The 12,440-nt window shown below is 36.0% G+C and overlaps 1 protein-coding gene across 3 annotated transcripts in view; it reads right to left on the reverse strand.

Annotated features, from left to right (window-relative positions):
* Positions 1-208: 208 nt before the first annotated feature.
* Positions 209-12,440, reverse strand: part of PTPRK (protein tyrosine phosphatase receptor type K) — a 611,833-nt gene continuing 599,601 nt past the window's right edge. For all 3 annotated transcript variants that reach the window (XM_061130449.1, XM_061130448.1, XM_061130452.1), the window contains 6 exons: positions 11,519-11,692; positions 8,485-8,616; positions 8,220-8,345; positions 5,469-5,632; positions 4,807-4,942; positions 209-1,695 (listed from right to left, as the gene is read on the reverse strand). In XM_061130449.1, the coding sequence (XP_060986432.1) occupies positions 1,642-1,695; positions 4,807-4,942; positions 5,469-5,632; positions 8,220-8,345; positions 8,485-8,616; positions 11,519-11,692 (786 nt within the window). In that variant the 3' untranslated portion in view covers positions 209-1,641. The remainder of the gene's footprint in view (positions 1,696-4,806; positions 4,943-5,468; positions 5,633-8,219; positions 8,346-8,484; positions 8,617-11,518; positions 11,693-12,440) is intronic.

The raw sequence follows: 12,440 nt of genomic DNA on the forward strand, positions 1-12,440 counted from the left end.
TAATTCTCTGGTCTTTTTTTCTCTCCACTCATTTGGAATTCTGGAAATTCAAGTTAAAGAGTACAAATGAAAGAAATTTGTATTGGGACATCAGTTTTACTTTTAATAGATTTCAAGTTGTCTACTTGTGTCACTGAGAATAGGGTATTTATTTGGGAGTGAAGGCATGAAAATTAAGGGGAGAAAATGATGTGCAAACAATAACTGCTGTAATTATAAAAGTTTTATTTCACTCTTACTTTAATTAAATCTTCATAAGCACCATGTCATGAACTGGCACTAAAAAGAGGATACTGGAATGCTTTAGTCAATAACAAACTGCAAGCTGATGGTGTGAAGTTACAGCTACATGGAGCATGTGTAAAAGACCACATTTAAAAAGGTTCACTTGGGAATCCCATGATGATGCACAAAACAGGAATCTGGCATCAATTTGTTCACACTTTGCTCAGAACTCAAAGCTTGGGCATGTAAACATCAAAAGAAACACTGTATCACCTTGACAGTTTACAGTTTGCTAACACTTGACCGTAGAAGCATAAATGTTGCAGTTTTGATTTTTTGACCAGTGCTTGGTCATAGGCTGAAAAGACCAATCCCTTTAAAATTTAAATGATGCTTAAAGGTCATGTTCAACATTACACAAGTCTTCAGCAAGGCCTTTGAATGTGTGTAGTTCTCATAATGATTACCAAACCATACTGACCTAAGGAAATCATGAAAAATTATATATTTTCAGCAAAATGTTTTAATTTGGTCCTACATTAAAAGACCCAATTGCCAAGGTGTTTTACATAAATTTAATTCACAAGCATGTACACAAAAGAATCACTTTAAAGAACATTGCTTCCTGATTTATGAATTAAAAAGTTTATCCTCTACTTACACTAAACATACAAAAAATAATCTACAAAAATTGTTTACAATTGATTTTAGTGAAAGAAAAACCTTTCTTCAAAAGAAAAAAAAAGATTGTGTGGTGGTAGTATTTTTGCCATCAAAAAAGGAATGTAAGTAACCAATAAATATAATGTGCTTTCTCCATATAGACATATTTACACTTGAGTCTTTGGCTTATGGTTTTTTTTTTTTTAGAAAGAACTTTAAATGATCCAGCCATCATTGCACATTAAAAGAAAATAAGCCAGTTATATATATTTATATATTTATATAGAGATCTGCTACACTTGAAACATATAAAAAATGAACTTTCCTATGAATTTGCACAACTTTTCTTTCTTCTTCCTTGAAAGTTTTAACATCTTTTATCTGAAAAAGGGAGAAAAATGCCACAAAGAAAGTATTAATTCATGCAACACGCAGTGGCTGCTATACCAAAATCAGGAGAGGAAACGCTGCCTATTCACTGTACAAACACTGATAAGTTTTCATGTGAATCTGCTGCTTATTAAATATAATTTATGTGGCATGAAATGTTGATGCTCTCATACAGCAATAGAAACTAATTGAGTCCTTTTTATTAAGATACACAACTTCATAAGAAAAATACTTTTACCTCTCAAATGTAAAAGTCTCCCACCCCCCACATTAAAATCTTTCTGCACAGGTGTGACAGGTACAACAGCTGCTGGCTCAACAGATGAATGGGTTCTGTTGGGGTGACTCTCAAGTCTCCCCCAACTAAGATGACTCCAGGTACTCCAAAGCCACGTCGTAGCAGAAACGGTACTGCTCCTGAAAGACGTTAAAGCAAAAAGGTGGAGTGAAGTCAAGAAAAAGGCAAAGAATGGAGAACAGTTATTGTCAAATAAATACCTGGCATTCAATTTAGATTATTCAAGAATGACGAACTTTTTTATCCCCATAGACAAGTTTAACATCAAGGCATATATTATTTTACATTTGAGTCTAATGATTACTGCTTAAGAAAAAAGAAGTTGATGTAAAAATATATGTTGTCTTTGACTCATACTCTGTATCAAATTAAAAAAATGGCAGTATTGCTTATTTGATTATAACAGTAATACCTGATCAGTACAGAAAAATTTCCAAGTACAGAAAAAGATTATAAATCAGAAAAATTTCTATAAATTTCTATAAATCTATTATCAGAAATAATTGTTTTAAAATACTACCTTAGTTTCAGACCATTTTTATGCATGCTTGAAATAGTATTTTAGAATAAATATAATTGCATACCTATATTTGAGGATATAATTTTATATTTTATTTTCTGTTGTTTAGTATTGTTATGTATTTTTTCTCATGTTATTTAACACCTCTTTTAATATACATAAAAGTCTAATATATGAATTGACTATAAGATGTCATTTATTTTTTATTAATTTTAAATAATCCTAGAGTGAACATGCAAGTAATTTTTCTCCGCACTTTATGTATTTTCCTTAGTGGTATAAATCAGCCAGTTATTTCAAACTGCCATTCCACAATTCCAAATTCTTAATTTCTTCTTCTAGTGTTATTGAGAGGCAATTGATATACAGTACTGTTCACGTTTAAGGTGTACAGCATAATGATTTTACTTACATATGTGAATATCTAAATTCTTAATTATTGACATAGTCTTTGTTCCATCAGAGTATTTAATTAAAAGTTTCAAAAATGGTTAGTGGTTCCTAACTTTTTCTGAGCTTACTTTTATCAGAAAAATTACTTCTGCTGCCTTTATTAAAGATAACTTGGCTGACAATAAAACTTTTTTGAGTTAAAACTGTTTTTCCTCTCAGTCCATCTATATGTTGCTCCATTATGAAGAATTTAGAAAAATTCAGAGACTGAATTACAAATTATGACTTATAACATGTATTAAAATCTTCTCAATTCAGTCCAAGTGGGTAAAATTCAGACTGAATTAGAAAACAATCTAAAACTCAAGCTATTTCAAAAGAGAACTTTCGGGTATCTTGAGCAATAAAACAGGGAAGTAAAAAATTTCCCCAAGCGATCCTACCCTAATTATCAGTTCTACCCTAATTATCAAGTAGGTGTGATTTAAATTAGCCTACCACTGTATCAAGTAACCTCAAGAACCAAAAAGTGTTTGTGAACAGTTACATCTCTTTAATCAGTCTCTAGCAATTTGGTTTACATTCTATATTTTCTTACCAAACTCGTCAGTTCAATTCAGCATCACAAGGAACTAATCATTAACCTTGATTAAAAACGAATCAAAGGACTGGGTGTTTAGACAAGATTCATGGGACATGAGTGTAAAGGTAAATACTAACTCTTAAGAAGGTTCTAGAATGGCAGAGTTTAATCACAGGTTTTGTTTTTTTTTTAAGGAACAGTGAGAAATCAGTTAAATTTGGAAGTATAATTTGAATTCTGAGGCCAGAAGCGATCTTATTGATGATTTTAGGAAGACTTGATCTGAGAGACAGAGGCAGACTTACATGAAAAAATATTCAGATGGCAGAGAGTTTAAAAACCTAACCATTCAGTCAGTTCAGTTCTGTCGCTCATTTGTGTCCGACTCTTTGCGACCCCATGAATTGCAGCATGCCAGGCCTCCCTGTCCATCACCAACTCCCGGAGTTTACTCAAACTCATGCCCATCGAGTCGGTGATGCCATCCAGCCATCTCATCCTCTGTTGTCCCCTTCTCCTCCTGCCCCCAATCCCTCCCAGCATCAGGGTCTTTTCCAATGAGTTCCCCCAGCCCATTTTGTAAACAGACCTCAGAGTTTTACCTAAAAATCCCTCAAATCTATCTGCCTTCCTCCATCTCCACTGCCAACACCCCAGTCAAAGCCAACACCATCTTATTGGGACACCAGCAATACCTAAGGTATGAGCTGGAAGAGAGGGGCTTTGAAGACTTGTCGAAGGGGAAGAAGTCTGTGACTGCTCTTAAAAGTGAAACTGTATAAATGTAACTCTTCAGATTTTGTCTCAGGAAGCAACACACCTCTTGTGTGAAAATCCATGAGCAGGAAGTGGTGAAAATACTTTAAAGGCTTATTGAATTGCTCATGTCAGTTATCTGATCATCTTGATAAGTGCAGGGCAAGCAACAATGATGTCTTGGTTTTTCTGGTTTACTTCTCTCTGAGCACAAACTACACAGCTGCTCCTGACCTATTCCCACCATTCACATATGTGTAACCCACAGACATCGCTTTAGACGTTGAACATGCTGAAAGTTCAACATGCTATCTTCCTCTGCATATAGCTTCAAATAGATGAGCTCCTACATACACATATTAACACCTCCCTGCTCTTATTTTGTAATCTGAGTTCTGATTTTACGAGCCATGGCTAATTCAAGTAATATCACATGATTATAATCTAAAATTGGTAAAAGATGAAAACTATCAATGGTAATAGTTTAAGAAACTATAATTTGACCAGAAAGGAAGAATTATAGATAATGACTAAAATAAGTTGCATTTGCCGTTTAAAAACACTGGGTGTCTAAAGCACTAGATACAATCTAGATGTATATCCCCTAAAATGTTTTACCAGTTAACTCAATATGCTTTAAGAAATGCCAAGAATAAAACCTAGATAACAGGATTTTTCTTATTACAGAACCATTTATCAAAGTTTACTATAGCAAATATTTATTGCTCAAAAAAAAAATCCTATACATTTTCCAAGTTAAATGAAATTAGTTTTCATCATTAGCAGTTTATACAATATGTGATTAAGCTTATGGGTGCAGAAGGAGTTACTTGGCAATTCATTAATTAGAGCATGAAGGTCCCCACAAAGACTCATTTACACATTTCATTCCCTATCTGTGTATGAAGTCAGATCAACAAATAGGTATTTGACTGATTAACCTCTACCTCCCCTTCAGCATCCCAAACTGTGACTCACCGGGGCTTCCACCATGTTTGGCTTGCTGTTCCTTAGTGTCTTGACTGCATGGAACACATCAACAACATTTTGCCGTTTCACCATTTCAACAACAATGCCTATAGCACAGAACATGCCACTTCGCCCGCCACCATTTCTGAAAGCAAAGAAAACAAAGGCGTTTTAGATGGAAGTTTTGGTGACCATAGGTCACACAATCATACATGTTTTGGAAAAGAAAATATTATGTTTTTAATTTTCCCCCTTATGTTTTAACTTTGCCTCACATGTGTACGTGTTTGTGTGGCAGGCAGACAGGAAGATACTTGAGGATGGTATTAACTCAACGGTTTATGCTTAGGGTAGGGACATGCTATAGGCGTACATTGCTGCAAGCTAGATACTTTGAGATTTTTACAGATTTGTATATAGTGTAAATCAGAAAAATTATTGAGAGTAGTGTTCAAGAGTTTATATGATAACTATATAAAATCAGTTTGAAAAATACAAAAGTTGTAGTAGTGAATTATAAAATTGTGAAACAGGAAGATTGTTTTAGAAGAATATCTAGTTGAGGTCTGTAAGACGGGAGTTAGTCACTCTTTAGCAGAGAAAAAAAAGAAGACTAATGATGGAACGAGCACCAGGTCCCCCAAATGGCCCAGCCAAGATGCCATACTCACAGGCAGTGGATGATCGTCCGGCCCTCCCCTTCCTCGCATTCCTCCTGCCATTTTTCCACCTGCAGTATCAGCTTCAAAAATGACCGTTTGGAGCCAGGCACTTCTCGGTGAGAAGCCCAGCCTAGATATTGAAACTGCTGCACCATCAGATAACCTTCTTGTGGCTGTTGAGGGAAAAAATATTTCTATGTAAATAAGTTAGGGCTAGAATTTTTACTAGAAAGTAAAAGGTTCATGGCTTCCCAGGTGGGTCAGTCATAAAGACCACCTTCCAACGCAGAAGATGCGGGTTTGATCCCTGGGTCAGGAAGATCCCTGGAGGAGAAAATGGCCATTCTCTCCAGTATTGAGCCTGGAAAATTCTATGTGAGGGGAGTCTGGCAGACTACAGTCTATGAGGTCACACAAAGTCAGACATGACTTAGAGACTGAGAGTGCAAAAAAGTTTCATACCAATTTTCACTATGACATAAATGAAACATTAGACTGAATCTAGCTAATGCAAGTCCAAAATATGTACATGCCAGGGCAGAAAGATTCTAAGTTATATGAGAATTATCTTCATATAAGCTTCTCCCTGACACTTCATATCCAATAATCAATTCCTATGATTATACTTAACTTTCAAATTCATCTCTTCTTTATTGCCATTGATATCATTGTATTCTCAAATCACAAATCATAATAATTACTTCCTAGTTGATCTCCCTGAACAAACTCTGATATCTTTTCAAACCATTCTTATTATAGACATCATGATTTAAATGCAAATATGATCATGTCACTTCTTGATTTTATATCTTCCAAATGATCTTAGCATAAAACCCAAATTGCTGCCTTGGTTTAAAAATACCTGTATGATAAGGCTCCACTTCTTCCTCCAATTTCTCTTTATTCTAATAACCTAGTAAAGGTCTAGACACATTTGCCTTCTCTTAATCTATTTACTTTGGAGAAAGCAATGGCACCCCACTCCAGTACTCTTGCCTGGAAAATCCCACGGACGGAGGAGCCTGGTAGGCTGCAGTCCATGGGGTTGCAAAAGTCGGACACAACTGAGTGACTTCCCTTTCACTTTCCACTTTCATGCATTGGAGAAGGAGTTTATAAAATTTCCTTTATTTGTAGATAAATGGTTGTACAAGTTGTTTAATGTTTATCTTCCCTGATAAAATATAAAATCTCTTTTCCCTTAAAATCTCTTATCACTAGAACCTAGCAAAAATACTTTCCAAGTTACAGTACTGCTGAATAAGTGAATCAATACGTTAAAGCCTCAAGTGAAAATACAAGGAAGAATTTGTAATGTACAAGTGAGCCATATCATAAGGCATCAGACCTGAAGCTCCACATGGCAAGGTTCACACATCTTTTGGTGGGACAAGGAACTACCAAGTTTAACACCCAACCTCTAGTTGGTGAATACTAAATATTTGGTGAGGTGAATGATATTAAATGGTAATAGGAAAAGAAAGAAAACCACACACTAATAAGGGCTTGAATACCAAATATAGATCAAAATAAATATGCTGACCAAAAAAAAAAAAAGTAAAACATATTTCAGTTCCTGTTCCTAGAATATTTTTCATATAAACAGTTCAATTAACAGGTAGGTTTTACTTTCTTAGTTTAGCAGCTACAGTTTCTCAGCTAAAATATTAGTAGAACCATAATGTAACAGATGTGCAGACATAATGAGATTCTTTAAATTAACATCTAAGATATGCATGAGTATTATGACATGATTGAAGTTATCCTTTTCTTCCCTCACTGAAATGAACAATAGAACTGGATATGATTTTATTCTCTACTTATACACATATAGACATTAATCCGGAACACATATAGTCATTTTGATGTGAGGAACACTGTAACAGGACAATTTTAATTACACCCTTAAAATAATACACGTACATAGAACTGCTGCTCTAGAAAAGAGTAATCGTTCTCTTTAAAAAGAGAGATAATTCCATAATTCCATGGGAGGTACTACTGATTTCTTTTCAAATTCTGCTTGCTATGTGGTCATATAATCTAAACAGTTTTTATTAGTACTTTTTTGTTTTTTGGAGAGACCCCAGACAGTTTGTCACTGATGGCAAAACACAAGAAATGTCAAGGAAAGAAAGGTTCCTGAAGGACAGTTGCTACTTTGCTGCTGGGAAAAGGCAAGGGTTAGCAGCACTGCATCGAGCTACACATCTGGGCAGAGCCAGAGGCTGAGCCATTCAGAGATGAAATTGTAGATGAGCTATAGGAGGAGAGTCAGGGACATATGTGATTTAAGCAGAACTGGAATAGTGACACAGACCCCTTCTATAATGGCTGATCCAACATATCACTTTCTCCTGTTGTCAATATTATATTCCTATTTTTCAATTGCATGCCTCTTCTGGGCTGGATATCAATGCTAATAAGACTCGAAGTTAATGCTGAGATAAATCTACATATACTCAGAGGCCAGGCCCAGACAATCAAACTCAACTGAACCAGGGAATCTGCATTTAGATTACCACATAAAATACAATAGGCTAGTCACTGACCCAGAAACCTAGCTTCCAGCATTTCTGATATCCTGTTTTTAGAACGCATTTTTATTGCAGTGCTAAGGCATAGATGATTAGTAGCTTTGGGATTGATTATATAATTTCTATTAATTATACTCTCTCTTTTGTCTGAATGGAAATGTACCCCATTCTATTTGTGATCACCTGTTCTGGATCAATTCAGTTAAAAGAATTAATGACTCACTCTTGTTAGATTGCATATCCTAAAAATCCGGTTTATTACATCACAATCCATTGAACAAGACATACATTCCACTTGGATAGGACCGTATCGTAGCGTCCCTTCTTCTGGCCAGTACTGAGGGCAGCCCTAGAGGGGTTTTTTGAAAGAAAAAGAAAATGAGCCTTATTTTTTTTCTAATTAGGATAGCATAAAGCAGATGTTAGCATTCTATTACTACTTTATTAAGTCACATGTAAGTATACGAAAGAAACCCATAACCGTTAACCTGGGACAAGTCGACTTCATTCAGCATCACAATGGAGGTGCAGCCGTAATCATACACTAGTCTCCAGAAATCTTTCACAGTATTTGGCAGGGGGTATTGTGTGACAATGAAAGCAGCTGGCTGCCTGTAGCTCTGTGAAAAAAACAAGGTAGATAGGGAAAAACAATAACTTAGAATGAATAATCAGTTGCACAAGCAGATTCAATACACTTCAATGTAGGGTTGGGAAGACTCAACGTCTTCACATGGAGTTGAAGTCAGCCTGCTGCTCCAGCCATGGAATAACAGATGTGGACCACTGCAACATGCTGCAGCTGGTAAACAGTCAATCTGATGGTTCGCCTTTGATGCCTCAGCAGCAATTCAAGCCAAGAATTAATTTTGTTGATAAAAGTAAATATACGATAAATACAAAAATAAAAATTAAAAAAAAAAAACTTCTTGAGGCTAAGATCCTTTGTGAGGTACCTGTTGGGCTGTTTCAGTCTTCCAAAGTCTAAGAGGCTAAAGACATGTAATTTCCATGTGTGTGTCTGTCTGTCTGTCTACGAATATATGTCTATCAGCTATCAACTGTTATAGAACTGTTTGGCTCTTCTCCACTCCAAATAAGAAAAAGGCAAATAAGAATAAAGTACCACATGTGCCTCAAACTCATGTGCTTTTATATTATATTGACATTATTAACACATCTTGTAGGCAATCCACATCTCATAGTTTCCTGGGAATTTCTAACATATATCAATGATCAGAATGATAGTTTCAATCATTTAAGATTTTTCAAGTGCCACAGAGTAAAACTAATGCATTCCCTGGCCCCAGGTAAGAGCGAATGACTCCTTGTTGACCCAAGGCCCCCTGATTGGGACACAACGCATTCTCTCTTTCTAGAAAGAGAGGATAGATTCATCTGGCCAGATAATCTGTCATTCTACAGACTAATGATCTACACTAAAATAGAAATATATATTTCTATGTAATAAACTAAGGATTTGTAAAAATATAACTAGACAGCTGCCTGAGGTAGATTTTTTAATGCTGATAAAAATTGTCAGTGATCTGCTAACTCAGTTGTATCATATTACTCTTTAAGTCCTTCAGGTGTCTCAACACCAGTGTAGAAACTGACCTTTGAGCTTCACAGATCCTATCACCATTTGGGAAATGCTGCTAACCATAGCATTTCACTCCATGGAAGACTGCAGGATAAATCTGAGGAGACAGTACACCAGCAGCTTCTACATGGCCTTAAGACCTCAAAAAGTCGCACCTGTAGCTTTGGTGAGTGCCCTCCTAAGGAAGATATGAAGGCTTATGAGAAAGGATCAGAAGAAAGAAATAAACTTCCCTTCCAATTAAATGTCTGCTCCATGGGAAAGTAAGTCAAGGGAGATGAAAAGCCCTCTATTCCTTGTATGAGTCAGAGGGGAGGGGAGACGGATGAGGAGAAGACTGAGGCGTCCCTATTTCTTTCCTCCAAGTGCAGGAGCGCATCTAAGGCTTTGATATCACACGACTCTTGGCCTTACCTCATGATTTTCACAGGCATGACAAGGGTGTATGACACTCACAGTGGGGTAGAGGTTAGACAGGAAGGGAAGGTGGGAGTGTTGAACAATGAGCCCCATTCGTAAGAGCCAAACCAAACCTAACTTTTCTGTAGTCCCAACCACACTACCAAATCCACTGGGCAGTTTCGACTATAAAATATATGTGTTGAATCGCAGTGAATTAAACAGAAGATAGGAACACATAGAATACAAGGTTCTGTCGTCACACGGACCAGAAAACAACCTGGAAATTAAGAAATTTGAAAGAGATATCAAAGACAAAAAATGCCTCAATATTTTTCCTAATGTTATTTTCTTCTTCTCACCCTTTTTCATTCTAAATATAGACTGACTCAGGAAAAAAAAAAGGTCTGTGTGTTTTCTCTATTATTTAGTATGTTTGACTTTGCAGATGATTAAAACAGCAAGAAAAACTATAATGAGGATCTAGTGTGATTTCAGGGGACAAGAGTAATAACTAGGCAAGACTCTGGTCACAGCAAGAGTAGTAGCTTTCCACTTGAGCTTACCTTTAAACTATTTTGCTCTGTAGAATAAAGAAGAGCAAAGTAACTGGGTGAGGATTAGAAGTGGCACATAGGCTTTGACAAGTCTCTACTATCAGAAACCAATTTTGGAGAACTCAATAGGAGCAATGACTTAGAAAGCTTCATTATTCATCACCCAGGAATGAACCCTGACTCTGGTTCCTCCTTATTATGGCCCCATAGTCTGAAGGGCAGAAACTAGAGATGCCTTTGAAGGAAGGTGACAAACCAAAAGGATGCTGAACTTAAAACCCTTCTTGCTTTTTCCCAAGGTAAGCAAAACAAGATGGAAAAAGGCTACTTTAAAATTCTCTTTCCATGTTGGTGTGTCTATGGGATGATGACACGTGAGTACATGCTGTACCATCTACAATACAAAGACTGGAGTAGGGCAAGAGAGTTCTTTTCATGACGATTGATGTGTTAACTTGGTATCTTCCATGCCTTCCCTTATATCTTATTAATTAATAACAAATGATACAAGTTAGCTATAAATTATTGGAGTAATTATCAGTTAGCTATAAATTATTAGTGTCAGAGATAAAAGTTTCCAAATTAACACAATTTCAGTAGAATATGACATTCTATGATTTAAAAAATTCATTCCTAACTATATTCAAAATAGATAAGCATGACTCTCCTTCCTGAAAATAATCAGGATGAAAACTATCACCTGCAGATATTGCTTGTACAAAAATTTTATAATAATTGAAAATCAACTGTCAAACTTATAGCCAAGCCTAAAATTTATAGTGCCTAAGAACCACTGTAAGGGAAATTCAAAATCACTGTCCAAAAAATTTCGTATTACAATGAAAGTTTCTACTTTTCCTTTTTAGGCCATTTAAATTTTCTTGAAAAGAGAACCTAACCAGTATTCATCAATTTTGCAGCTTTTCATTACATTTTACACTAACAAAGAGAGCAGTCTCTTACATCCATAAGAGCAGCATTGATGTAGTTACTACTCTCCCCATCAATTGTAATTAAAAAAGGCAGACATCTGTCAGGTGGCAGCATGTCCATAAAACGGTTCTTGTCATGGTTCCTTGGCAGGCATGCTATACTGCAGTCCTCAGCTTGTAGTCGAGGGGTGACTGAATTCAAGGTCTGGAAAGAAAAGGGAACCCAGGTTAAAAGACAGTGACCCATTTCACAGCATACCACAGATCTTTCAAGCATTTAGGAGGCCAAGTAGAAAGTAAAGAATTTGTGCAAGGCAATGACATTTGCCATGATGACAGGCTGGCAGACTTCGTAGTTAAAGCTCCTAAAGCCTGAGAAGTGACATACACATTGTTCAATGTACCTCTCTTTAAAAGGGGAAGGGATGCTAAACAACACAGCAACCTGCAGAAGGCATTGTCTAACCAAAGAAAATGCAATCAGAGCAGCCCATGATGATGTCCCATCATCAAACTTATAATTTGTAACATTTTAATGTGCCAGATTTGAGGACATGCTATGGCAAAGAATCAAAGCATTAGGTTTTTAGAGTTATTCTTGATTTCATAGTCAACAGCGTTAGGGATGTTTTAAGGACAGTGAAAACATTTGGGATTAGAGATGATGTTTAGCACATACTCCGGCTATTATTAATCAAACTCCATAAGACTGCATTTTAAAAAAGATTGTAAAGATACACAAATTATCACTAAACTTGACTTTTATGGTACCTTTTCTGCATACTTTCCCCTGTGTCTGAATTCGACTGCCCTTCAAAATATAGCAGATATGATATGAGCTCATTAACACAAAAGTTGAGTCTATAACTTTGTATAACAACTGTATAATGAAAGAGACACGTATTATATTATACTTAAAATAGGGTCAAAGGTTATAAATTTGACTTGAAAGA

The sequence above is a fragment of the Dama dama genome, chromosome 26, assembly GCF_033118175.1.
Source record: "Dama dama isolate Ldn47 chromosome 26, ASM3311817v1, whole genome shotgun sequence".
In the NCBI taxonomy this organism is placed as follows: domain Eukaryota; kingdom Metazoa; phylum Chordata; class Mammalia; order Artiodactyla; family Cervidae; genus Dama; species Dama dama.